The sequence below is a fragment of the Hyposmocoma kahamanoa genome, unplaced genomic scaffold (assembly GCF_003589595.1).
Source record: "Hyposmocoma kahamanoa isolate Upper Pololo Valley unplaced genomic scaffold, ASM358959v1 63, whole genome shotgun sequence".
NCBI lineage: Eukaryota > Metazoa > Arthropoda > Insecta > Lepidoptera > Cosmopterigidae > Hyposmocoma > Hyposmocoma kahamanoa.
This window is the reverse complement of record NW_020653851.1, coordinates 447,571-474,989: the sequence shown is the minus strand read 5'-3', so window position 1 is coordinate 474,989 and position 27,419 is coordinate 447,571. Positions and strand designations below refer to the sequence as shown.

The following is a 27,419-nucleotide window of genomic DNA, read 5'->3' as shown; positions in this document are numbered from 1 at the left end:
ACTTTTCGAATTTCAAAAACTCTACAATGGTCACGCTGGAATAAGGCACACATAAGTAACATCATTCACTGACATTAATAACAACTTTTGTTTCATAACTTTTAATAATTTGCATTTTACATTTGTACAAAAATATAAATATTTGCATGGATCGCTCTAAACGAGTGATAACACAAGTCTGCGTTGATCTGTGCTGTAGCTAAATAAACCGCTAACGTAAATGTAATACCTATAGTATAAATACATATTTAAATACCAATGCAAAACGCAGGAGCACGTTTGAACTTACTACCTTGCCATCAAATACAGATCTATTATCAGATAGTACATACAACAAAAACTTAAGTTTATTTTTGTTAAATATAGGTACCTATTACGTTTTGTCAAATAAACGTTGTATAAGATATTAGTAGGTAGGTATAATACAACCCTTTATTATACCTCTACAAACCAGGATAAAGACTAGTTATAATAATTACAAAATATATGGCGTTAAAGTTTAACAAAGTAGGTAGGATACATCTTTCCAAGTTTCACATTCATAATGGGGAAAGAAAAACAATCAATTAGTTAAAATTATTAGGCTTTATATTGGAACATCGAACAGATGTACATAGGGTAGACTGATAACATTACTATGTTCTAAAACTTCAAAGTATTATCATAGTATAATAATGCTTCAAACAAACGAACGATCTCTGATTGATTCCTGAATAAATGAAGCAATAACTAATTTTCCCACAAGGGCATTTGGCAGTCGCATCAAAAGCATACAAAGATTGAAAAGAATAAAGAACGGTGCATCGCGATACATTTTGCGATAGCTTTGAAATAAAAGTTGATGCCAACTTTTTTCATCAGCCGCATGCCACGGTACACCGAACATCCAAAAATGTAGAGCAGCTCTTATCGTACACAGATAAGGACTAAAATGTTAATGTCAACATTTGTACAATAGTAACATAAACTTGCGCCTGGAGTAAAGGAGCAAAATACAAGCAGTCTGTGTCCGGCCGCCGTGGGAACGATACATACTCGAAACCCGTTTGACGCGAACAAGGACGTCTGTCCGCGAACAGTAGTGTTTTTATAATGACCGCGAGTCCAGTGGCCTATGTTATATTTTGACACGGACTGTCCAGGTACGGAGACACACTAGTTTTAGAGCCTGAGGTACGTTTCGCGAAATTTCTATCGGATCCGATCGTGTCGTTGATCCCACTTCAGAGTTAATTGCTTGTTAAGCCATTGATTAGAGTCGATAGAGTTATCAAGTGCTTTCCAAGTAGTCCTGGATCGCTTTTACGATCTAGCAATCTCCCGGTGATTAGTTCTGGCGGAGTTATGGACGTTAATAACACACGGTCGGTGTTATAATAGGCGGGAGTTAGTTTATAGGAGATCGGAGATTAAACGCATAAAAAGGTAAACATTGCTGTCTGGGGTATGGTAAACATAATGGGGTGGATATTAATAGTGCGATCCAGGATCATATGGTCGGCGGGTGCATAGTGAGTTAAGGGCGGCGGCGTTCGTGTGACGACGACGGCTGCGCGGGCGACTGCGGCGCGCGTCAAAACGCGAAACGGGTTTAGCGCCACAAGTATGCAATTATACCGGTTTTTGTTTAATTGATCTTCAATGTTTTGGCATGGGTGTTAACAAACGAGATTATGATTGTATGTCCTGAGATTTCGGTCTGTCTTTGTTCCCGTTATATTTGTCAGCGCGCAGTCTACCTTATTAACCGACTCAAAATAAACGGAGGAGGTACTCAATTCGATTCTGTATGTTTTTTTTGCGTAGTCAATTTATTAAATATGACATTGCGTAGAGAAACAATGTCATCCAATAGAAAAACGCTCAGCGTCTCTTTAATATCTTTAGGCAGCCAATAAGGAAAATTTGCTATTTATTCACCAGTTGTACAAGAAATAAATAAACTATGTGCATTATGTATTTTCTCTAAACAAGAGTTGTAAAGTCGATTTTGACTTACCAAGGCAGATTTAATAGACATTTTGTTTCATCTTATCAAAAGACGAAAGTCGATCGCGATAAATAATCGCCGTGGCTACATCTTGCCTTATCCAGGAGCGATGGGTGGATTTTTTCTTTTTTATACTGTTACCTGTTTCCGAACGGGTATCGACCATAGCTTGGGTTAACAAGTGCACGCCAGGGGTACGACACCTTTGGATAAAAATGAATCTTGTTTATTTATACTGGTGTTTGATTTTGTTAAAGTTTTGCAATAATCTGTGGCGATTTCAGGCACACTATTATGTGTTCGGTATAGAAGTGGAAATAGATGACTGGATTTAGTGAACATACCTATATTGAAAGGGGGGTGACAATCTTCCTCGACGTACTAGATAAAACCTAAGGTGGATGAGGGTAGCATGGAAGAAAGTTCACGAGAAAGTTAAAGGGATGCTTAATCTATAAAAACCTGTTATAAATGCTGTGTCTTATAAACTAAAATACTTAATAAAATAAATAAAAATAACTAGATGTATTTGCCTTTTTACTGACGTTAAATTAGTATATAATTAGTCTTATAATTAAGACTTTCATGCTATTATCTTATTATAAATACAAACTTTTATCTTTTGTATAATTATTTGCTTAAAACACAACCTTCGCATAGAGATGTGTCATCTACAACGTACATTATCAGTAACTTATGTAAGTATTTTATAGCTGTTTTACCGTTTCGTTAATTTAAACAATAGTTTTCCTTTTTGAGCGCGTGCACTTTGATTTTATATGATCAAATATTGTTTGTAAAGTTTTAATTTATTGTTCATGAGAAGTATAGCTCGAATTTTTACTTATTAACGTTTTATTTTTTTATTTTATTTTATTCGGAACAACAACATCTATAAATAACGATTTACAATGAATATTTTTAGGTAACACTAGTCAACGCGAATTACAGTTGTCCACGTTCCCATTTTCAAATATCTGAATTATGGTAAAAGTTAACACCTCAAAAAGAAAAATAAACGCGAAAGTACTTACATTAAGAAGCATAGCAAAAAGAATGAAGCGATGTGAAGTAAGCAATCCTAAAAAAAGCGTGCATTAAAAAAATGATAATTAATAAATAAACGCAAAACAAGAAAAACAAAGCAATTCTGTAAGTGGTAACTCCGCACTGTATTCAAATTTCAGTTATTTTCAAAAAGGAGTGCATTAATTTTCCTTATAAAAGTGCGCTTAAATATCGTACAAACAGATCCAGTGCGTAACATTTTTGATTAAAAGTACGCATGATTCGCGTAAGGACACTACCCATGTCATAATTTGTAGAGTGAATAGGAACAAAAAGTAGGGGTGTATACCTGCTTTTTTTATATAACACCAAGTGACGGGACCAACAAGTCAAGTAAGTATAAGCTACACGCCTGTCCATAACAGTTACAATGCCACTTAGAGATCTGAGGGGCACTATCACTGGCCTCGTCATCCTGAGACAATAAGTTGACAAGTCCAATGTGCCTGTAAATTCGCCAGCACCCTTACCCTTCAAAACCGGAACACGGTAATGCTGTCATTATCGCTTGGCGGCAGAAATAGGTAGGTGGCAGCACTGTAGTACCCTGGACGAACTCATTCCCAAGGAACTCCACTGCTACTAATCTGGGTCCTATAATAATTTAGGTACGTACCTAAATAGTAGGTAATATTCGTAAAACCTATTGTAGCTTTTTCACTTTCTTCTTCGGCCTCATATAATGTTAGCTGAAGCCATGGTATAATACTATGTGTAGGGGAAATACGTACAAAATGACATAGTTGGCATAATTTAAAATTGGTGGACTCTAGCACGCAACTGACAACTGCTTCATATGACCCAAGTGACTTTTACTAACCTGTCAAAACGTGAACTCACCCCTCTCAATCCGTCTCAGGGTCGTCGCTGAAGACAGGGGTTTTATACGTTACGAGTGTTTTCTTTACGACAAGTGTTTCTATATAAATGATACGTTTTTCGCTAATGTACCTATTGTTGTTGCAGTTATTTTATCCCACAATAGTTTATTGTTGCCCTCAAATGAGATTTTCAAAAAAAAGTGTTAATTTTTGAAAATTCTTTTATATAACCGCTATATGGACAAAACGACATATCATATACACAACGGACACAATGACATAGGTATGCCATTTTGTTCTTAAGCACACATTAAAGGAATTAAACTTAATTAACTTAATTTATTTATTATAATTTTCATTATAACTTTCGTCAGCCCCAAAAGGACATGCATTAGTGGACAAGGGAAACGTAAACCAAAGACTTGGCAAATCTCTTTTGTTTTAATTGCTGCTCGTAATATAAGAGAAATTTATGACAAATTAATTCGAAAATTGAGCACAAAGCTCCCCCAGCAAAGAAGAGACAAAACGTCACTACAAAGTTGTATGAAGATGCCAGCGAAGAAGAAAATTTTCCTTGCAACCCTCGAGTTAACGAAGAGGATTGTCCTTGTATATATTGCAATGATCTTTTTTCTCGATCTAAGCCCGGAAAAGACTGGTTACGATGATGCTTAAATTGTTCGCATTGGGATCACGCTTCTTGCCCTGATGATCCTAGAAGGACAAAGCTTTTTATTTGTAAACTTTGTCAATAATTGTATAGTTTTCACGTACTATGTCATTTTGTCCATTGTATATGGACAAAATGCTTTTTGATTGATTGAGTTAAACTACGAATTATTTTTTTCTGTTGTTTTCATTCTATAATTGTTTGTTACTTTTAGTAAATAATGAACCAAAGGCGGTATTGGTGTAAAATATGACTGTGATCTGTACCACTACAGAATTATGACTAAAAAATAAAATCCTATGTCATTTTGTACGTATTTCCCCTACTATTATTATACTATGGGATGTTACATTGATTCGCAAACCACATGCGGTCATTCGCATACCACCGCTTGCCCACACTATCGCAGGATGTCGCCAACCGCTAAACTCGAATCACATTTTGCACGATATTGCCGTATTTATATTACATACAATATACTACATCACTTGTATGTTATCAAGCTTTTATAACCAGAAAATTTGCTAGAGTGTTTGGAAAAGAAATTTAATTCATTCAGTGGAGACGATCTCCTCGATCGACGAGTTTCTTGGTAAATACTTTCAAAATGAACCGGGCTCAAAATTCGTGAATTTCCATCGAAAAGTATAATGGCTCTTTTGTATATAGCTTAGTTATATAATAAAAGGACATCTATCCATATCGAATAGGATAGACGCCTCGATTTTTCGCGGTATAGGTTAGGTTTAAAGGGGCCTTAGGGGCAAAGGACAATACAAGAAAGTTAGAAAAAGAAAATAAAAAATACATTATTTTAGTGAAAGACAAGTAAATGATAATAGTGTAAAAGTAAGTAAAAGTACCAAAAAGACAAATTATTCACAGTTTTAAAATGGTTTAAACAGCGAACATTTTTGTATAGAATGTTTTGATAGCTACAAAAATACGAAGTGAAGTAGGTAGTAACTTTAAATACGTATATATTTATTATTAAAGATGTAATACGTATATACAATATATTAAAGATTACAAATAAAATATTTTATTGTGAATTTCACTATTTATTCTAAAGGTCATCTATCATTCTTAGTATTTTAATTGCGTGGCGTCTATCCATATACACTAAGTAGGACTTTATCAGTTTTTTTTTACTAACGTAACGTGTTATATAGACTTTGAAAAAACATGACGAAATAAATTATAACTGTTTCATATAAAACAAGACCTCAAATTTTCGTGGAATTAAGTTTTATTGAAATCGGTTATCGGAAAGTGCGCGAAACCGGATTCACCTCTAGTTTGCCTTACCCGTTTATGTGTGTTATTTTCTTCAAATTTGAACCGTTGTATTCAATAGGTACTTTACATATCAATTTAATTTCTTTTGTAGAATAATTCTGAAATAAAGGTAGTGTTCACGCCTCTCGACCCGCGCAATAGAACCGATACAGTACGGGAAAAGTTGGAATTCGAGCAGAGGTAGTGTCGAGTTTTAAAATCTTTGCGACTTTCAGCTGTGTGTGGCACTGCATTGTTATAGGTTGACGTGTTGCCTGCTACCAAGAGCACAACTTCGTCTCGTAATTTAGTTAATTCAAACTACTTAATATTATAAAAGCGAAAGTAATTCTGTGTCTTACATTTTGGGTAATTTTCATGTCAAATTGCCACCAAAATTAGGTAGAGAAAACTTACCTAAAATTACCCTTTCCATGCGTAAACCTCTGAACCTAATTTGATGCATTTTGGTATAGAGATAGATGGGCCCTAGGAGAAGGACGTAGGTTACTTTTACCATAAAAATAAATCTTTATCATCACCATAGACAGCCAGACTTCACCCACTGCTGAGTGTAGGCCTCCTATAACAGTCTAACTCCCCTCAATATGGTGTATCCTCTAGCAGGTATTGCACCACCATACGTATGTCGGGATGTAGTATGCTCCGCGGAGAAGTACAAACAAGAGAGTGACAGTCGACATCCTTTATATGGCCACCAAATTCCCCGAGCTCGCCTCAAAAGCCGTAAAAATTTCCTGCGCACCACAAAGGCTACAAGTGACCATCCAACTGTCACTAGGTAGTAGTAGGTATATTGTGGAAACGGAAAAATCCCCCACCACCTGGTTTCATCGTACCTCAAAAGTTTCTGGTTTCAACTATCACCAGGTTGCGACCTGCGGTGGCCCGTGTGGAGGTTCTTAAATCGCCTTCGCACTCAGGTGGGACGCTGCAGAGACACGATGTGTAAATGGGGTTTCAAAGATACTAGTCAAATCCAATGTGACTGCGGTGCCCCAACGCAGTCCATGCAGCACTTGCTGTTGTGCCCCTTGTGTCGTAATACCTGTACGAGGGAAGATCTCTACGCGGCCACGGACAGCGCAGTCAAAGTAGCAACGTACTATTCAGGGTCAATATAGTCTTAAAATAAAAGAAGTATCGACACGATAAGAAGATAACAGTCTCACTCATCTACTGCCCGCAACTTTGACAATGTCGTCCACCCATCTCGATACAGGACGTCACACGTTTCTATATCACCACGTATTGCAACATGTCCTGCCCAGCTCCATTTGAAACTCGTTACCCGATCTCCTATATCACGGACCTTAATTCGTCTACGGATTACTGATTTCGGAAGTCGATCTATAAGTTTGATGCCGAACATGACTCGCTTCTTGGTTCTTTGTGCGACTCTCATTCTGTACTCAGCCTCTTGTGTGAGCGTCCACGTCTCGGCACCATAAGTCATAGTGGGTAAGACACATTGATTAAATAAGCTTCAAACACTGTGGAGTATCAACTGATTGTAGGATGTCATCTAGCCTACCGAATGCAGTCCATCATCAAATCTTAAAGTAGGTGAAATATTTCTCAAGTAAGGGATCGGAAAATTCATATTTATTCTTTTTGTGATGAAAATTCGTATTAGTCTAATACAATAGGCTACTCGAAGAACTTATTCTACGCAGACGAGGGACGTCGCATGCACCAGCTAGTATTTAATAAAAATTTGTAACGGATCCATTGCGCGAATTGAGATATCTCTTTTAAAGCTGATCTCGTTAAAATTTACTTCTTGTCTTGTCTTTACTTTCTTCTCTTCTTCTAAATTTGTTTCTTCTTCTAAAACTTACTGTCCACAGCTAAGAGTAAGATTTTCTCCTATTTTTTCCATACTTACTAGCTATCCGTCGAAACCAATGGAGACTTAGCTTAAAAATTATTCACGAACACAAAGACATAACTACTTATAATGTAAACATTACCAGACAGGGCAAATAAAACGATGTAAATGTGAACAAAGCTAATTTAATATATACATATAATCTCGCACATTTATTTTGCACGTGCCAAAGGAGATAGTGTTATCGTTTAGCGTGTTTACGCTTTGGTGGACAATCGATTTGATTGCTCAACTTAAAATGAAGGTAATGTTCTGTTTATGAACCAAATCATCAATCCAGAGTTCAAATTTAAATTAATCAATACTGAACAACATTACATAGGATACAGTTAATTGATATTTAAATACGCAACGTAATTTTCCATTCCATAAATAGTACCCTATAGAGCATAGTATTTTTTTTAAGATACCGAGTGGCTGGTAAGCGACACGCCTGTCCATATTAGTTGCAGTGCCACTCGGAGCTTTAATTAGTAAAGATTGAAGGGGCACTGCCACTGCGCCCGTCCCCGTGAGACTTAAGTTGAAAAGTCCCATGTACAGGGTGAAGAGCGCGTGAAGCTTGACACTTAAGACTTAAATCCAACTCTATGCTGCTTACGATAAAAGCGGTCCAAAGTGTCAAGCTTGATGTGCTCTTGACTGTACCTGTAATTGCACCAGCACCCTTATCCTTCAAAACCGAAATGCAGTAATGCTCATATTACGACGCGGTGGCAGAAATAGGGAAGGTGGCAGTACTTCCCTAGACGAAGTCTTTCACAATGAACTAAAATCTGCTACTAAAATTTTGTTTGTATGTCACGCGATTAAATTTGTGAACAGATTTTAATGATTCCTTTTTGTTGGAAAGAGGGTAGCTAGGTACCCTCTTTATAACCTATTTATAAGTAGGTACTTCGGTGTTGGTCCCATTTAAATTTGAAGATAATATTCCGCGTCGAAGGGTGGCAAACTAGAGGATGAATCAGGTTTCGCGCACTTTCCAGTAACCGATTCCAATAAAACTTGGCAAATAGATGTAATTATTAATACAAAGATCGAACACTCAGAAAAAATTCCTTCGATACGGCCGGATTCGAACCGACGTCTTCTAGCATGCCGTGCCAGACACTATACCAACTAAGCCACAGAACGAACCAGCATACGTCACCTCACCTTTCTATGTGTTTGTTGTCGTCACAGACCACATAAATTGCCGTGTCTTTGTATCTTGTTTCTTTGACGATTTACCGCCATCTATGAGAAATCTTAAGCATTTCGTCACCCATACCATACCCCACAAATGGATGTAATTCCACAAACTTTTGAGGTGTGTTTTTTCAGTACTCTGTACTGAGATTATGTTCAATCGCTGACGTAAAGAGTGAGACACACACACACATATCGCCGTTATGCTGGAAATAACAACTGTAAAAAAAATACTGAAATAAAAGCAATTGAAATTTCAATGACGAATATTTCTTACAAATATCTACCATCACCCACGACAATTTGTAACTCATGATTCCACATTTAGTTATTTTTAGTCGGTTAAAAAGCAGCATTAATACTTTATTAAAAAATTAAAAAAGATTGTTATATTGTACACATTTTCGTGGCGCCATAATATATTTGTCACCTTGACTTCGATAAACAAAACATACTTATAAATATTTTTGTTCGAGTTTTACTAATAAAAACGCAAAACAATTGAATTACGCTTAATTCTGTATTGGTACACCTAAAAATACTATCGTATGGAAACAGTTGAACACCTCTACGCATAGACCCGGACTCCTTTTTTTTTGTTAACACCTTTTGTAACTATAATTTGACATCGGGAGCGAGAAAAATGTAGTAGACATTACTTTTTGACAGGGGATACTTAATGAAGTTGTCGCTTTTTTTACGTCCACTGGTCGTTCTCACGACTATTTCTTTGTGGGAGCACGTCCCACACGGGCCCAATCAATTATGTTAACTGTGATAATTTTGTTTTATGTCTTTTTTCTTGCTTTTTTTGTGGTCGTTCCAACACGATATTGTATGGTCGACAAACAAATTATATGCCAGTTACACGGTTATTATTGGTTTATGTTTCTCTGAGTTTTAATGGTTTGATAATTATTTTTATTTAATTATATATGCAGGGTTTAGGATGTTAGTGTTGAGGATATCAACCTAGATTACACCTAACTCCAGATTAAATGCATAGTCATAATTATATTAGTCACGCGAGTTGTATATCGCAAATTAGTGTCTGTTCGTAGAGTTTCGCTTATTGCTTCGTCTTCGAAAAAATTTTAGGTTTATTTTTAACATAACATAATGCATTTATTCACAGCCCCGCACTACGGAAACCCTGTATCGCGGGTGCCATGGACACACACATATGTAGACAAACACAAATTACTCCTAAACTCACGAGAGAAATAAATGTAGGCTATACAAATACTTCTCCCGGTCCAGGAATTGAACCCGGGACCTCTGCGTGGCACTTCAGTATGGTAACCGTTCGGTCACCGTGGCAGTTTTGCATGACGATTTCGTGACTAGTTACGAATTGAAAGTTTTAAGTGAAACTAATAGCAATAGTCTGTCGAAATTAGGGAGAACTTTATAAACAAGCAAATAAAAAGAAAAAAAACAAAAGTTCACCAATATACAACTTAGTGTATAGGGAGTAGTAGTAGTTTTTAATTTGTAATTTTATTTTTTAAATTTATTGGCTGCGTTCTTTGTATTCTCCTATAATCTCTTTTTGGCTTGAGCACTTTATATTGTTTCATGTTGGTGGAAATTCGTAAATGGCATTGGATTACTCATATTTAAATATACTATAATTGTATTATTTGTCCGTGAATTTTCCTAAAATGTATAAATAAATAAATAAGTAGTAGGTACAGTTAATTTGTGACAGCGCGCAGTCGTCACTTCTATTACATACAATCCGATGCAATTGTGTAGTGCTGTCGCATGCTTTTCCTAATAAGAGAAGTAACATCAGTGCTTGTATTTCGATATCAGCTTATACATTGAGCTCCTGGGCTTGGCGCGTGGTGACAACTGCGTGCTATCAGATCCGACTGAAGATAACTGCATGCAGTTGAATATATGCAGGCCGTCTGAAAGCAGCTTCAACATTTGCAGCAGCAGTATGTGGCGATCGGCTGGCATGGGCGCGCGGCTGTGCGCCGGAGTGGCTCTGGCGATGTCACTAACGCTCGGCGCCGGTCGCCGCGACTATAGGAAGGACTTCGAGCCTCGTCCTTCCGACATTTCGCTATGGATCGACGAGCGACAAGTCCGGATGTTTAGTGGTAAGGCCATAATCATAATCTATTGTGGGTCTTCGTACCTCCTCAGTTATGCGAGTTTTTAAGCAATTTATCGTTACTTCTTCAATCAGTGTCGTATAAGTACTATTTAGTATAGAGTGCTGGGAAATTGTGGTGGCACTTCACATGGCTATTCGTATTTGCGTATTTGACATATTTTGCAAACAATCACCATGTGTGTATGGCATGTGTGGCAAAGTATTTGCCTTGTTTGCCTATTTGACAAATTCAGCAAACACCAAACTCATTAAAGCAAGCACATCAAAGGAGCCAAATAGGCAAATACGCAAGTGAACCGTCCATACTATCAAGTCATCAAGTCATATTCAGTATTTCAGTATTTTAACACCTTATCTATTTGGCTCCATGTGAAGATATTTGTGTCTGCATGTTTGTCTGTACGTCAAATATTTTTCCAAGCACATCAAACACCTAATAGCGAATACATGTAGCCACGTGAAATGCCACCATTACATAGTATAATAAGACAAGTATAGCAACTCCGTACAAACGTAAAAGCGCGGCTTGTATTTATGCACGGCCGCAGCGTGCCGAGTACGGACGCGCACATTCGCACAACCTCGAGTTGCATAGAGCTCGTTGGTCGTCTCACGCGCCTTTCATTATTAATGCGAATGTGTGCGTCCTTGCACGGCGCGGCATACGAGGCACGCTGCCTCGTTTGTATGGAGTTCCCATTTGTCTTATTTTACTATGTTTCATTACCACGGTACGACTTCTTACAGAGATACACGTAAAAATACAATTGAATCTTCAAGGTTCTGTCTCCTTTGTATCTCGATACCTCCAATGAACACTACGCCAACTTTATTTTTTGGTCATTTTCTGTTATTTTTGTAAACAGCTACATTTATTTACTAATGTTATGCTCCTCGGATATTGTTAAAAAAAAGTAAAGAAACAAAAACAAAATTGGAAAAAAAACAATAAAACGAATTTTGTGAAAAAAGGAAACAAATAATAAAATAAAAACGGAACAGGTCTAACCATTAAGATGGCCTAATGTTCACTGGAGGTATCGAGCTATAGTATTTGTGTCTAACATTAGGTAATGTAAACTTTACGCAAGTCGTTTCTATCTTATAGAGAAACAGATTATTAATCATAGATCAATCAATTATCTTGAAAATTTTAAGGTTTCTAAGTTAGGCATCTAATTCGTAAAACTACTTAAAGATCAATAAAAATGTCTAATGAAATTTAAAGTACGTACCTAAAGGAAACGGAAAAGGCACAAAGCCCTTTTGTTATTTTAAATTATCCATGCTGGCAGAAATGGCTCATAATTCTTATGAGAGGCCATAAATCGTTCAAGCTAGGGTTTAAAGCGGATGTGTTAGGCGATATCGTTTGCGAAAGCTGAATAAATTCAGGTTCAATTACAGACGTAAACAGAAATCCTGTTTATTTTGTTTGCGTCAAGTTTATTAATATACGTTGATAGTCATTTCCGCTTTGGGAGAGGCAGAATTTCGGATATCTATGCCGACTTCAGTTCGTTGCTTTTTTTAAAATTAATAATATCACTAGGATTCGCTCTGGACCTTTTGGAGGGAAAAGTTTCGTTTTTATTTTGATTTTCAATTATTTTGGAGATTCGCTCTGGACCTTTTGGAGGGAAAAGTGTCGTTTTTATTTTGACTTTCAATTATTTTGTGAAATCTAGTTTAAAGTGAAATAGGATAGTGCTATTGTACCTTAATCGAAGATTAAAACGCGAAATTATACGAATCTCGAACTAAAATACCCGAATTGGCTCGTTTTAAGGAATCCCGAGTCAATCCAAAGCACGCCGCCTCAAATTGCCTATCCTCTTTGTGGCGGCCATATTTACAGAAACATAAAAACTTCATGTTTAGGCTGATGGCTTTGCCAAAGCCTTAATAAATAAAATAAATAATATCACTAGACTTCTTTGCTCTTCTTCGATACATAGGGTGCTAAAGCAAATCAAAAATTATTTGTCTCTCACATCGAGTTTAGCTATCCTTTTTCAAATTCAATCCGTATTGTAGACAATGTTCGTCTCTTTATAGATTGCTGCATAGTTTATTCAGTATAGGCTGCATTTCGATGGTTTGTATCATCCATGTTGATTGATTATCGACGGGAATTGTTTTCATCTTGTCACGGTTAGACTCCAGAGGACTTCATATCTGCCATATTTCATGCACGCTAGATCAGATACTTTTCCTTTATTTTTCTTATTTTAATTACCTCTATTGTGTCACAAACAATTACGGTTTGTGGGACTTATCTAGAAGCATAAGTATTTTTTAAGTCAATATCAACTCTACTTCTGTTCCAGGTATATCGATGCAAGTATTCGCAATTTTGAACGGCCGCATCTCGCCGTACATTCTCGACCCAAATTTCTCTCACACACTGCCCGTGATACCGTCAGAGGTTGGATACGTTAACTTCACGTGGCGATCGCGGAAGCGATATTATTATGACTTCGACACGCTCACGTCCTCTGATCCGAAGATCTTGCAGCCGCCTGTACTTTCTATTAAAACACAGGGTCGGGTGCCTAAAACTTCTAAAGGTAACATTGTTTATAGTATTTACATTAAGAATAAATCACAACTTGAAAATGTTTCTATAAAACTACTAAATAACCCATTACTAAAGCACTTAAAACCACGATCACCGTAATTTCAAATTCGATTTTCATTCATTCAAATCGATAACTCCAACGCCAACATAATTTTTGGACCTGTTTTGTTTTTATTTTGTTTTTGTTTCTAATTTTGTTTCGTTTTTTTCTAATTTTGTTTTTTTATTACTTTATTTTTTTATAATAATATATAAAATAAAGTTGGCGTAGTGTTCATTGGAGGTATCGTAATATTAGCCGTACTTTTAGTTGTAGATGGAGTTCTTAGTTTTTTGCGATTGTTGAAACTGTTTTTCGGATCTAAAATAAGCATAAGTACATGTATTCACGTCAGCCGCGACCATAACACGTGTGAAGAGCCCGATAATTACATTTTGATTTCCATTACCTCTTCATTCGAGATCACTAAATTGTAGAGCCAAACTAATCAAGGTTTTATTCACAGAATTCAGTATATTCCTGCCCTGTGTGGGCAACAGTAGTGGCGTAGCTACATTAGAAATAGGCCTAGTGCTCAAGAACGGTCGGAAAGTTCCGTTGAAAGGCACCCCTCTAAGGTTAAACCTAAAGAAGGAGTGCGCGCAGAGAGGTGTGTATTTAGAAAGGACAGGTATTGTATCGCCAACGCATTTTTAACACTTACACCGCCCGTGGTTTTGAAGTTTTGTCTCGATTACCTCATCCTTACATCGTAGACCGTAATACTGCGTAAATTTTAAAGTATCTTACAATTTACAGCGTACCTAAATGTCAGTTGTAAGAGACTTTGGTTAAATATAAAAGACTTGAAAGAACATAAAATTCTGCATAAAATATGATGTTTATAAATTTTAAGTGTCAATAATCGTTGCAAACGACTTCAGCACCACAGGCGCCATGCTTTTTTAGTTGTTTTGTTTTTCTTTGTATTCCCTCTAAGAAACATAACAGTACCGGTTTCTAGATTCCAGTCCAATTCTTATTACCCCAAAGTCTCATAAAGCTTATTAATTGAACATGCCAGATATACGAGAATAGAAGAACACTTGTGTGTTCAAAAGCACTAAAACATTGCATTTCATCTATTTTGAGCTCAAATTGTTTGCTTACGCTACTAATAATACATTTAGTGGTCGGTACGAGCCATCTATATGTTACTATTCCACGTCACGAGTGTTCGTCTTGTTAAACAAAGCAGCGATTGCCGATTTATTGGTCATTGTTTTATGATTCGTTCGGTTTATATTATGTTCTTAACCTTTAGTTAACACAATGGTCACGTACACTTGAAAGTAACGAACGAAAAGCTGTCAAATATTTTTTCCTTAAACCACCCTGTCGGTAAAACAAAATCCCCTGACCACTACAACAGAAATCACATTAATAAGGACAAGAGGACATAAAGCTTGACATTTGTACTTTGAGACGTTTTTATCGGAAGTTTCATAAAGTTGAATTTCAATCTTAAGTGTCAAATTTGAAGTTCTCTTGACAGTATACGTCAAAACTGAAATATAATATTCGGGTGTCCTAAGAATTCTAACCAACAAAATCTTCTAAAAAAAAAAAAAAAAAAGGTTACATTTATATTCTTTCGCAATAGCTTTTTTAATTTACTAAATTATCCAATCTGCGCCACTTATTTGAGCCACTGAAACATAACTACAAGCATGTAGAAATTGAAACCATTTATTGCAACGCCACGTTATTAAAAAAATAACACAAAAAACAGCGTAGCAAACATTTAAACAATAACAGCTCTTACTATGTAACTTAATACTACACAGGCCGTCTCACGGCCACACGGAGGGAAAGTACCTTAAATACTGTAGATAGAAAATTTAACGGAAAGAAGACTTCATTTTGATTTTAAAAAACAATTCATTTTAAATACTAGCCTGTTTGAACCGGGAATCTAACTCGCTAAATGTGAAAAAACATACAACGTCAGGTGGAGTAAGAGGAATGTAGGGGCCAATACTACGCTATAGTGTTGACGCCTATTGTAACTTATCTATCTATCTTATATATCTTAGGTGTAGGTACAAGCTAGTTGAGGCTGTGTATCTCTTACGTTGTAGTTAAGTTAAGAGATGTCTAAATGGATTGAATGTTCGTTAAATACTAATTTAATTGCCTACTTATGAGCACAACTAAACAAACGGCCGCGGCAGTAGAATGCAAAGTAAGCGGAACAAAAATGTGCGGTTGTAAACCGTACAAGGAACACCGGGGGAAGAGCGACTAAAATCCATAATACCTAAAGTAAAGCGTTTAGCACTATAGTCTCTCAGTCGATGAAACAGACAAATAAATTAGTTTTAACGGTTGTAAAGAGATGTCGCTACGCTGTTCCAAATTTGAGAGAAAGAGAAAAAAATTGACAGTTGTGTAGTCTGAAAACACGAGATGGGCGCGTAATTTTTTTCTTTGCTGGATCTTGGTAAGTTTTACTTTTTATTAGTTATTTCAGTCCAAAGACAACAAATTATACGAGTTTCATTGGAATCAAAATTCTAACCGCCAAAAACATTGTTGGGGTAAGAGGGTCTAGTACTTACGGGGTAAGAGAAACATTATGTTCCCCTTCCCCCGTGTCAGGGGTGACAAACTTTTTGATGAATTGTCATAATATTGTCCTATTCGAACAAACACATAATATATAAGGATATACATATATACATACTTTTAAGAACTTAAGTTAATTTTTTTCAAATAACTAAAATTTATAACCTTTGAGTACAATTCGAATTGTTTTTAAAATTAAAATGAAGTCTTTTTTCAGCAACATTTTCTATGTATGGTATTTAAGGTACTTTCCCTCCATGTGTTAAGCGTAAGCGTAGAGACCACAAATGTTACATAAGTGACGTAATTATACTTAATGGCGAATAAAATTTGTATTTCAATAAATCAAACTTAGAATCTATTAATAAGTGTATATGGCAATTTCTGCATTGTTTGCCGAACTAATGTGTGCCAAAGCCTGTCGAATACAGCCAGGCGGTGTTATGTTAACTGCATATGCGTTGTTTCCGGGCCTATCGCCGAGAACGCCGAATGGCGCGATTCACGGTGCCTCTGCTCACAGCATTTGCGTTTTTAGGTTGGTACGCTTGCTTTTCAAACTTTTAATTATTATAACTTTTTCATTATTATAACAACATTTTTAGGCAATAGCGCGCAATAGGCTAGCTGATTCTCCATTAAAAGCTTGATGTAAAAAAAACATTATTTGTAAAATAAAATAAATATACGTTAACTACATAACGTGATGGTTATTACGGAAAGTTATTTACGTAATATTTGAAATCTATTTTTTTCAGTGTAAACTTCAATTTAAATTCGATTAAAAAAAAATCTAAGTCTACTAGCCTATTGTGGAGGACAGAAAAGACTTGCTTTACATGCCCATCAACATGTGTCTTTACATAGCATGTCTTTTATCTTTTCGATTGTTTGATTTTTCTTGAATATTTTAATATAATATCGTACCTATAATATGTACATATGTATAGTGTTAGGATAATCGAATAAAAACCGGAATAATTTAAGTTTTTTGCAGTTTACTCAAAACTTCAGTTATTCAATAGAAATAAGTATTCCATGCCAATTACGATACGGCCACTAACATTTTTTTTACGGCCGCTAACCTAATGTAACCTAACCATGATGAACAAAATTATTCAGGCCCAGATCCAGAATGCGATAAAAAATGTGCTAATCAAGGGTGGTGCAATCATGAGAAAATTTGCCAATGCCCAGAAGGGTACATGGGGCAGCACTGCCGCACGGCGCTGTGCTACCCGGCTTGTATGAATGGGGGGAACTGTACAGCGCCTGGAGTCTGCTCCTGCCCCCCTGGTTATCAAGGGAATTGCGAAGGAGGTACGTATCATACTTTTAATAGTCAAAATCTTACGCAAAAATTTATAAAGAAAATATTATTATTTTCCAAAACAAATGAATACAGGCATCGAGTATATAATCAGAAGTAGAGACGAAATAAGGGCCATACATTCATCACTTAAGGACTATCCACACACATCAGGGCCGTGACCGAGACGTGGACGGGACGTGCACGGGACGTGGACGAGACGTGCCCGGGACGTGGACGGGGCGTGCTAATTTGTATGAACTGCGGGCCCGTCCCGGCGCCCGGCCCGGACACGGATATGTGTGGACGAGTTCATGCAACAACTGACTGTGTACGTCTCCGTATATTCCAAAAATATTCTGTATTTATTGTAATAAAGATAATATCTCTAACAATAGCGTGCTGTTCCATTCAGTGGTGTGGGGAAAAACAGCAAAACATCTAATTACAAACGGAATCAAATTTCATCGGGAATTATAGTAATTAAATATGTAATTTTGCAATTTTCGTCCATTATAGCAAAGCTCAAGTTAACTGGTCGATTTGAAGTGAAATAATTGACGACACCCGTCAATTGTTTCGAATTCGGGCTGGCCAATCGGAGCGCAGTTGTCACCGTAATAAGTTTTCAAATAAATCAAATTACACTTTGTGTCTATTTCTGGTTATGTACTCGATAAATACAGGTCATCCGGGTTAATTACCGGGTTAATATATTAGTTATTTTTAAGCACTAACCAAGATTGTACCGAAATTATAACTTGACATGCCAGGAAATTTCATGAACTAGATCCTCAGCTGGTAAAACAAAATTAGTTGTTCACTGATTCTGACGGCTTAATTTCCTCATAGCAACAAGTTTTTATACACGACCTAGACGCTTCATAAAACTACTGCAGTAAGTTTTACTAGCTATCCTCTTATTTTCATAAGACAGAATTAATTTATTCTTTCTAACGTTGAAATCATAAGACAACACAACGCCCGTATGGCATCGCTCTAAACTAGAACGACATGCCACACAGTGCGTTGAAACGGCGCGTCATCGCAAGCAACTTGGTACATGAAATTAGTACGTTTGCGACGATGCAAGGCCCGTGTGGCATCGCCCTAACATAATACAGTATAACCTCAAATGAAACAAATGCAAATATATTAAATACGAGTTTATTGTAAAAATAGTAAACTATCTACATCTGGCGTTAATATTAAATTTTCTTGGAGACAGCAATGGCCACCTTGCAGCCTGCCTTAATCACTTCCGTCAAAGCTTGGTAGAACGGCGCCTGAAATGCATGCGCATATTCAAATTCCTAATAAAAATCTTCAAGGGTCAAAGTTATTGATTTAGGCTGCTAACACATTGACTGCAAGTTTGCAGTTATTGCGTGAAGTCGTAATCAACTTGACTCAGTAACTGTGTGCAGTCGATCTCGGCTGCATGACGTTGAGTCGGTTTCAACTGCGTGAAGTCGTTATCCGAGACCTCGAATGCATGAAGTGGATAACGACTTCACGTATTAAACTTCATTTAGTCGAAACCGACTTCATGCAGCCGAGATCGGCTGCTTGCAGTTAATGCGTGATATCGTAAAGTTCATTGTTTAGTAGCTTGGTTATTAACACTTGAGAAATGATACTTAAAATAAAATTTTAGTACATTGTGAAGTTTCCAATTTCTTCTACTGCAAACATGACCGTGAATTTCTAAAGGTATTATTATCTACACAATAGGTTCATGCTTTCGTACGTCACAATACCAAGTTTCAAAAGTATTTTTATAGTTTTCAATTTGTACTATTTGGAATTTTGGTGTCCGAACTTCGAAGGATTCAAAAATTTGTTTCTAACGCTTGTTAAATATTTTCCATTTTATTCTAATATAAAATAGACGTGCGCTTGGCTACAATCTCAAATAAACATCAAATTTAGTTTTCGGGATACCCGCATCAAGTTCACGGCGCATAAACGCGCGTCGTCGGCGCGTTTAAAATACGTCGTGTGCATAGGCTATAACTGTTGGATACTTAAATATTCAACACTAAATTTTTCTGGAAAATTTTTTGAAAAATTTTATTAATTCGGCAATATTATGTTCCACGTTTACAAAAATCGTTTAAAGCGAAAAAAGAATCATAGGTAAAAAAATCTTATTATTGGCTCCATAGACCTATGGTCGGCTCCATCGTTTTAGTTCAGATCTTCAATGTTCGACAGGTGCCAACTGTCAAATGTGGAAAAATTCAGGGAAAATATTCGGAAAAATATTAATTTTAAAAGTATGAATTTAAAAAAATTTAATTTTAGAGACCCAACACTATACTGCAAGACAAAGATTTTCCACTATACTGCAAGACACAAAGGGGATGATTTGTTTAAAGCACCTTACTCTTTTATACTTTTAGAATTATAGATTAATTTTAAAAGCAAGCCCAAATACCTGCTCAGCGCCATGATTAATTCCAGTATCATGATGCTCCTGTTCCTCATCTCTAAACTTTGTGATGGTCTGCAAGATATCTTTGTCCACGTTAGGATCTTCCATTAGAGTACGAAGCTGATCATTATAGTGATCGACGATCACTGTTTCTACTGCTACTGTGCACGCCATCGCAGCTTCTTTACCTAATAGTGCTGTGCCTAGAAGGACATAAAGTTACGTGTTTAAATTTAACGTAAGATCCAATTTCAAAGTGAATGTTGTGACCCACATATCATTAGGAATCGTGGTCACCACAGATCGGCAGTGACAGCTATTGACAGACTTTCCAAACTAAATAGAATTTGGTCCCGAAAAAAAAGGTTCGACGTTTTGTTATACACAGTAGCTCGATGACTAGCGATGCATTTAATCTTACTAATACTAATCATTCTAATGGACAAATCATTCGCCTAAGTAACATCCAAGCACAATCATTCGACTCGATATGTCGAATGATAGTGATGGTCGAATGAATATTAAGTCGAAAACTACTCGGAACTGTTCATCATGTCCATATCAAAACACCCCGTTTATAGTCCCGAGTAATAGGTAGAAATGCTCTATGAAATCTATGGATTAATAAAGATAATTCAGAATAGGAAAATTAATATATTATAATTTGTCAGTCGAATGACAGGACTAGCAATTACTAACGAGTCGAAAATAGAAATCATTCGCAGTCGCACATCGCTACCAATGACGTAACTTGACAAGTTTCGGGATTGGGTTAACTTTTATATTGTGGCATTGATTCCAGATATTACAGATTTGTAAATTCTTTCACGTATCAACTTACCAGCGCCAAGCACAAATCCTGCAACATTCCAAATGGGCGTCAGTACAGTCGGTCTTACCCTGTACTTATTGATAAGAGATTCGAACTTCTCTCTATGTATCTTCTCTTGGTCCCACATGTGCTGGATCGTGGGACCTTCGGCTGTCCGGCCGAGGACCGCGTACTGCCCTGCGTAAATGCGATCAGCACCCAATTCGCCTGCGTGGTCTACACGTATTATTTGGTCTAGCTGTTAATAGAGAGATACGAAAACTTACTATCTTAAATTTTTTGGTACAAGTTGTGTTTATACTTTGGTAGCTCATTAATCGGCCTGGTATTATCATACCACACTTGTCGAATTAAGACGATTAGCCATCTAAGGCCGCTAACAGATTGACCACATGTTTGCAATTAAAGCGTGAAGTCATAATCAAATTCATGCAGCTGAGACCACGACATCATGAAGTTGATAACAACTTCACGCATTAACATTAACTGGAAACATGCAGTCAATTCGTTGGCAGCCTAGGCCATCTTTAGTCGTTGACGTCGTCATTCGATTGTCGAAACCGTTCAGCTACTGCGTCGGCGCCGCGCTGTAATGTTGCGATCAGAAATTCAGCAGGAAGCCGATTCTTCATTGCCGGTCTGTGTTAAATCGTGACGGCAAGCATATTATAATGTATGTCATTACATACTATTAACAAAAACTCGCGTCATCCGTGTTGAATCGTAAAGAACGACGCCATTTTCGCTCATACTGCAACATACAGTTGTCTGACCGGCCTAATGCGATACCGCGGGGATAAGTGTTGTGATTCCCTTACGGGTCAACGCAGACAAGACTGTCTTTATTGCCGGCCTGTCACTTCGGAGCTCGTTGCGAATTAATATGGAATTTTAAAAAATCCGCGGAGAAAAAAATGAGAAAGTGACGGCCCAAAATTCTAATATTTGATTTTCCTTCCTCTTCAATATTAAATTACTTACTTTTGGATTTTTCTTCCATGTCGCAGAATGGTTTCGTCTAACTTGGTATAAAAGTCTCGGCGGTGGACGTATCATCTTCGTTCGCGAATTCTCGCTTACCCTGTAAACATAAGAATACACATAATTTATTTTTTTTAAATAAGACAATAATAGAGATGTTCTTATTACAGGAATATGTTCACAGAAATGTCTGAACGGTGGAAAATGCATACAAAAAGACACTTGTGAATGTCCCAAAGGGTATTACGGACTGCGATGTGAATTTTGTAAGTAAAGGTGTACATTATTTTAGATAAATAAATAAGACATGGATCTCCGTATAATGCACATACGTATATTAAAGAAGTACATATATTTTCATAAATTAATTAGTATTCCATAGCTTCATTGTAACCTTTTTTGGCATGACTTCCTTAACGTTCGAATACGCTTAATATGAAAACTAATTTACATTTTTAAGTTTATTAATTATTATTCAATAACGATCACGAGACACGATGTTTTCATATATAAATTTCTTTTTGTGAAATTACTACACTAGTTTGTTATAATTATTACAACAAGGATCGAAACACTTACAAAAATTGATGCGATCGGATACGAACCAGCACCTTCAGGCAATCCGTATCAGATGCTCTGCCAATTAAGCACTCTGTTTTAAATTAATTTAGATTTTTTCTTATCTAATTTAAATTTAAAATGGTGTATAAAGTGTTATCTTGTTTATCTGATCTACAGCAAAATGCGTAATCCCCTGCCTGAACGGCGGGCGCTGCAAGGGGGTGAACAAATGCCGTTGCCCAGCCGGTCTAGGCGGCAACCACTGCGAAGTGGCACGGCGCGGCGGCGGCGACTGCCCGCGCGCATGCAGGCACGGGACCTGCATTGCCGGCGCGTGTGTCTGCGAGCCCGGCTGGCGGGGAAGGGCTTGCCACCGCCTGGCTTATGGTACGGATAGTGGTATGGATTCACAAGATTGATTTGTATGTTTGTGTTGTTACACCCTGGACTACGGCCTACCTCGCTTTAAGGGAGACACATTCTCTGCATTGGGACGGTGGGTGATAACGTTAGATTAGTATGGACGTGTATGAGGTGGGTAATAAACGTTAGATTAGTATGGATGTGTATGAGGTGGGTGATAACTTTAGATTAGTAGGGACGTGTATGAGGTGGGTGATAACTTTAGATTAGTAGGGACGTGTATGAGGTGGGTGATAACTTTAGATTAGTAGGGACATGTATGAGGTGGTGATAACGTTAGACTAGTAGGGACGCGTATGAGGTGGGTAATAAAGTTAGATTAATAGGGACATATTTATGAGGTGGGTGATAAAGTTAGATTAATAGGGACATATTTATGAGGTGGGTGATAAAGTTAGATTAGTAGGGACGTATATAAAGTGGATGATAACGTTGGATTAGTAAAACGTATATAAAGATTCAAGTTCTTAGGTTTAAGCGATTGTTATACGTAGGAAATGAAACTATTTTTTCGAATCTAATTCGCGTAGATGTATTTGTTTTTTCAAACAAACCCAGGTTTCGGGGCCTTTACAGGTCCCATGGTCACGGCTAACTGGGGCATGGAACCTGTAAATGTCCTAAAACATTGGTTATTTACGCGATTTAGTCCGAAATAATTACAACTTGTTTATAAAAAAACACCGATCTCAAAAGTTCATGGTATTACATCTATTTGCCAAGTTTTATTGAGATCAGTTCCCGGAACTTTCCGGGAAAATAGATACATCCCCTAGCTTACCACCACTAGACGTTGAATATTTTCTTCAAATTTAAATGAGGCCAATACTGAGGTACCCTCTTTCCAACAAAAAAAGAATCATCAAAATCGGTTCTTAAATCCGGAGTAATCGCGTAACATACTCAAAAAATACAGTCGAATACCTCCTCCTTTTTTGGAGTCGGTTAAAAATAGTTTCATTTCTTATGGCCCATTTACAAGGGACCAATTGACGAGCCATTCCACAGAGTCTCCAGACTAGTGATAAAGACCAGCCACAAAATTAGAACAATTTCTAATTTTTGGGCCAGTACCTTCTCCCACCACATGTGCATTGAATTGGTTCATGTAATGGTCTTGTGTGGACATGCATCCTGAGCCACTCCACTTGTTTAGTAAAGAATCTTATACAAACTTATTGTAATACTGGCTGTAGTGTAGATGGACGTTGCAAATTTCGCACTTTTCACTAGACTAGCTTAATGGCTTTGTGGAATGGCTCGTCAATTGGCCTTGTGTAAATGGGCCATTATGTCCAGTCACTTACTTTTAAAAATAAAATTATGTCTCCTAAAGCAAAATGTCCTATATACAATATTAAAAAAAGTACTTTCACTTCGTGTCCCATAGCCGTGAGACGCCTGACTTTTGGGTTATAATTGTTCTATGTGGAACTGAGTAAATATACAACTACTGGGAATAAAAGGTTCATAACATTCTGGGCATGTACCGAAGATATACGTAGTTTCAAAGAGAAACAACGCATTCTACTATTTCTTTTCATATTTACAGGATCCTCAGAAGAATCAGGCGAACTGAAAAGGCCTCGATGAGACAAACTACTTACTGACGATGTGATTTTCTTCTATAGATATTACAATTAATATTAAATTAGTCATTTAGATATAAGCTATGTCATTTAGTTACGAGATAAATGTACAATTATGCAATATGATTGATAAGAGATTATAATTCTAGTTTTGTAAAATGATTTTTGTTTTATTTTCTTTAAAATTGTTGCAATAAGTCATTTTCCATTCAATAGGTACCTAACTACTACTAAGTAAGTCATGTTTAGAGCTTTAATTTCGGTCTTGAAAAGTTCTTGACGATATTTTTGGCATTTTTAAGACTCGAGATTGAATCCTCCTGGATCCACTAGTGGATCTGTCGAAACTTGAGACTTAAGTCATTTAATTAAACAGTAACAAAAATATACAAATCCAAGGGTATTTTTATTCTGTCTAAATGGACATGGCAACATTGTAGAGTGGTGCTTAATAAATAATCGGTCGTGATTGAAGAACAATAGCAATAATACAAGTCTTGTATTGTTTCTTATGCGCTCAGTAAAAATTAAAAGAAATCAGGAAGTTTTGGAAAGGGTTGGGGAGGAGATAAGTCTTTTGAGCATAATAGAGAGGAGAAGGGGGAAAATGTTTGGTCATTTGTTACATTATGACGAATTTGTGAGAGTGCTCTTTGAAGGGAGGATAGAAGGGAAAAGAAAGGAAAACCAAGATTGGCGTATAGTGAACAAATTATGATGAAAAATGAAAACATTTCATAATTATTTTTTTTATGAACTTGATTAAAATATTATGTTTGGACAGCCTAAGTTTGGCCTATAAGTGTGGAAACTTATTTTTGAAATAATCTCGGAAGTATCGCTTTTCCCGGGATTTTCAAGACCGCGTCGAGTCTCGATTTTTTTCCAGTGACGCGAAAAAGCAGTGAGACAGAATGCCCTAGTCATGTTATAAGGAGTCTTTGCAATCAGCCCTAGTTTGCCACCCTTAGAGGTGTAATATTTCCTTCAAATTTAAATGGGAACCAATACTGAGGTACCCTGAGGTATGACGGTTCACAAATCACAATCACAAATCGCGTAACATTCTTACAAAAAAAGCCGAATTGAAAACCTCCTCCTTTTCATGAAGTCGGTTAAAAATAAAAAATATTTCAAATTTAAAGACACTTCCCTTAAAATGTCGATTATTGGTGCCATCAGCTTACAACTAAAATGGAATTGTGGGTGGGTATGCATTATTGGAATTGTGGAGTTCTGCCAGTACCTCCAATGTAGAAATTCTTCAGCATTTCCAAATAGTGTACTAAAGACCTTAGTCCAATCACTTTGGTTTGTAAGAGTCTAGGATATACATGACTATCTAGAAAAAGTATGTATAAGTCACGACAATCACTGCATATAAATATCTAGGCAAGATCTTTGATTGACAAAAATTGTCTAGGTGGCTAGAGTCATTTGAATAAACAAAGAACTGGAAAGTTGAATCAGTAGAACACAATCAGCTGAGTAATGACTAAAGAAGAAAAGCCCCACAAGACTCTTCACACCCTACTAATAACTACTTCAAAATTATAGCACAGATCTGTTCATGATTCAAAGAGTGATTCTGATAAGTTACAGAATAATAATTATTAATATAAAAATTTAATACAGAAAATACCTTCTATCCGGCCAAGTTCGAAAAGATGAATTTTGACATTCAATAAAAAATTTATTACAGTTAATAGCGACATCTCTAGCCGGGGCTGGTAGCTGTAAAGGTACCTAACCGGGTGACGAAATTACTTTCATAGATTTCTCATAGATGGTGCCACAGCTAAAAAAATCGTTGAAAAACCAAAAACAAAGATCTGACAACAAGCACAGAAAAATCAATGTAAGGTCTGTTGGTTTGTTCCGTGGCTTAGTTGGCATAGCGTCTGGCAGTTTGTTAGCAGAAAGTGTTCGATCTTTGTATTAATAATTACAACAAACTATTGGAGTAATTTCACAAAAAAATAATTGAATATCATGTTGGTGAAACATTCTGACGTTCAATAAAAATTTAATTACAAAATAAAAAAATTTCAAAAAATTCTATTGAACAACTGCTTGTAGAATCTAGAGAATATTCAAATAAATATTTAAATTTTTATGTAAGGGACTCCTTTTAAGGAAATCGGATATGAGTTCCATAATGTTTAATATAATGAATAAAGTCACCTAATAAAATTTCAGTCTCATTTATTTTTATATCCATAATTTATATCTATAATTTTTACAAGTCTTCAATTAGCGCCGCAAAAAAAACTGCGCAAGGCTATACAAGATATTAAAATGAAAATGAAAGAGCCAATAAAAGAACATGAGAAGAACACTAAAAACAGTTTAATGGAATTAACAGTGATAAAATTCTAACCTATTATAATTATTCACGGCAACTGTGGTAGTATTATTTACATAATAGTAGTTCTATTTCAACTTTCTAGTTTACAATATTGATGAAAATGAACAAAGCGAAATACTGTTTCATAATTTGCGCCTTATTATATTTCTTTGCAATGAAACGTTTACTCACATTATACAATATTGAAAGTATTTCACAAAAACACTCAACAATAGGTTATGAAAATGGTCACAATATTTACAACAAAATGTTCCTATGTTTTCTGAAGGACCTTTTTCTTCGAAAAAAATTGTTTTCACTATTGTTTACAAAACTTATGTCAAAATCCTGTCAAAATATTTTTCGGAAATTGTTGTAGATGGCGCCACTAGTTGACGTGATCAAATGTTTTCGAAAATAAACTTGGGCGATTTCCTCCACGCCCAACAAACAGGGCTTTAAACTAAAACAAGAATATTATTCTACTGGGAATTTTGGTGAGTACGATAAGATAAATAAGCCATTTTCTACTCACCGAAGCAAAATTTCAGCCCCCCCGCAAACCGAGGGGCAATTTCCCTTTCCATATGAAAATCCCACCGCGCAGACTCGTACAAAATGGCGTCTCGTCGAGTGAAGTTCATTCGATTCTCGTATCGCGTTTGCCGATCGATAATAATGGAGGATTTG

The 27,419-nt window shown here is 36.5% G+C and overlaps 2 protein-coding genes across 11 annotated transcripts; one reads left to right on the top strand and one right to left on the bottom strand.

Annotated features, from left to right (window-relative positions):
- The first annotated feature begins 1,004 nt into the window (after nucleotides 1–1,004).
- LOC113230283 (protein shifted) lies at nucleotides 1,005–24,530 on the top strand. 8 transcript variants are annotated; one of them, XM_026464143.1, is made up of 8 exons: nucleotides 1,005–1,142; nucleotides 10,875–11,044; nucleotides 13,392–13,631; nucleotides 14,149–14,292; nucleotides 17,373–17,570; nucleotides 21,980–22,075; nucleotides 22,548–22,769; nucleotides 24,346–24,530. In XM_026464143.1, the coding sequence occupies exons 2-8, from the start codon at nucleotides 10,882–10,884 to the stop codon at nucleotides 24,384–24,386; spliced, it is 1,104 nt and encodes a 367-aa protein (XP_026319928.1). In that variant the 5' UTR covers nucleotides 1,005–1,142; nucleotides 10,875–10,881; the 3' UTR covers nucleotides 24,387–24,530. The 8 variants fall into 8 exon arrangements, with proteins under 8 accessions (XP_026319928.1, XP_026319930.1, XP_026319929.1 ...); XM_026464145.1 differs by having other exon boundaries at nucleotides 14,149–14,313; nucleotides 21,980–22,008; nucleotides 22,661–22,757; XM_026464144.1 differs by having other exon boundaries at nucleotides 14,149–14,313; nucleotides 21,980–22,008; nucleotides 22,661–22,769.
- LOC113230285 (5-demethoxyubiquinone hydroxylase, mitochondrial) lies at nucleotides 18,522–27,394 on the bottom strand. 3 transcript variants are annotated; one of them, XM_026464149.1, is made up of 5 exons: nucleotides 27,265–27,394; nucleotides 21,810–21,909; nucleotides 20,838–21,066; nucleotides 20,000–20,199; nucleotides 18,522–18,845 (listed from the first exon to the last, which is right to left on the bottom strand). In XM_026464149.1, exons 2-5 carry the CDS (start codon nucleotides 21,882–21,884, stop codon nucleotides 18,768–18,770), a joined length of 582 nt encoding a protein of 193 aa, XP_026319934.1. In that variant the 5' UTR covers nucleotides 21,885–21,909; nucleotides 27,265–27,394; the 3' UTR covers nucleotides 18,522–18,767. The 3 variants fall into 3 exon arrangements, with proteins under 3 accessions (XP_026319934.1, XP_026319933.1, XP_026319935.1); XM_026464148.1 differs by lacking the exon at nucleotides 27,265–27,394 and adding an exon at nucleotides 26,922–27,007; XM_026464150.1 differs by lacking the exon at nucleotides 27,265–27,394 and adding an exon at nucleotides 22,389–22,440.
- Nucleotides 27,395–27,419: the final 25 nt, after the last annotated feature.

Bases quoted from the DNA above. Each gene is read 5' to 3' on its own strand.
- LOC113230283 (XM_026464138.1), top strand. From the start codon at position 10,882: ATGTGGCGATCGGCTGGCATGGGCGCGCGGCTGTGCGCCGGAGTGGCT. The intron at 14,314-17,372 runs GTATTGTATCGC...AAAATTATTCAG, and splicing joins TGTGTATTTAGAAAGGACAG to GCCCAGATCCAGAATGCGAT. The intron at 17,571-21,979 runs GTACGTATCATA...TTCTTATTACAG, and splicing joins TCAAGGGAATTGCGAAGGAG to GAATATGTTCACAGAAATGT.
- LOC113230285 (XM_026464148.1), bottom strand. The intron at 21,067-21,809 runs GTAAGTAATTTA...CTCTATTAACAG, and splicing joins CATGGAAGAAAAATCCAAAA to CTAGACCAAATAATACGTGT. The intron at 18,846-19,999 runs GTATTTGGGCTT...CATGCATTTCAG, and splicing joins TTAATCATGGCGCTGAGCAG to GCGCCGTTCTACCAAGCTTT.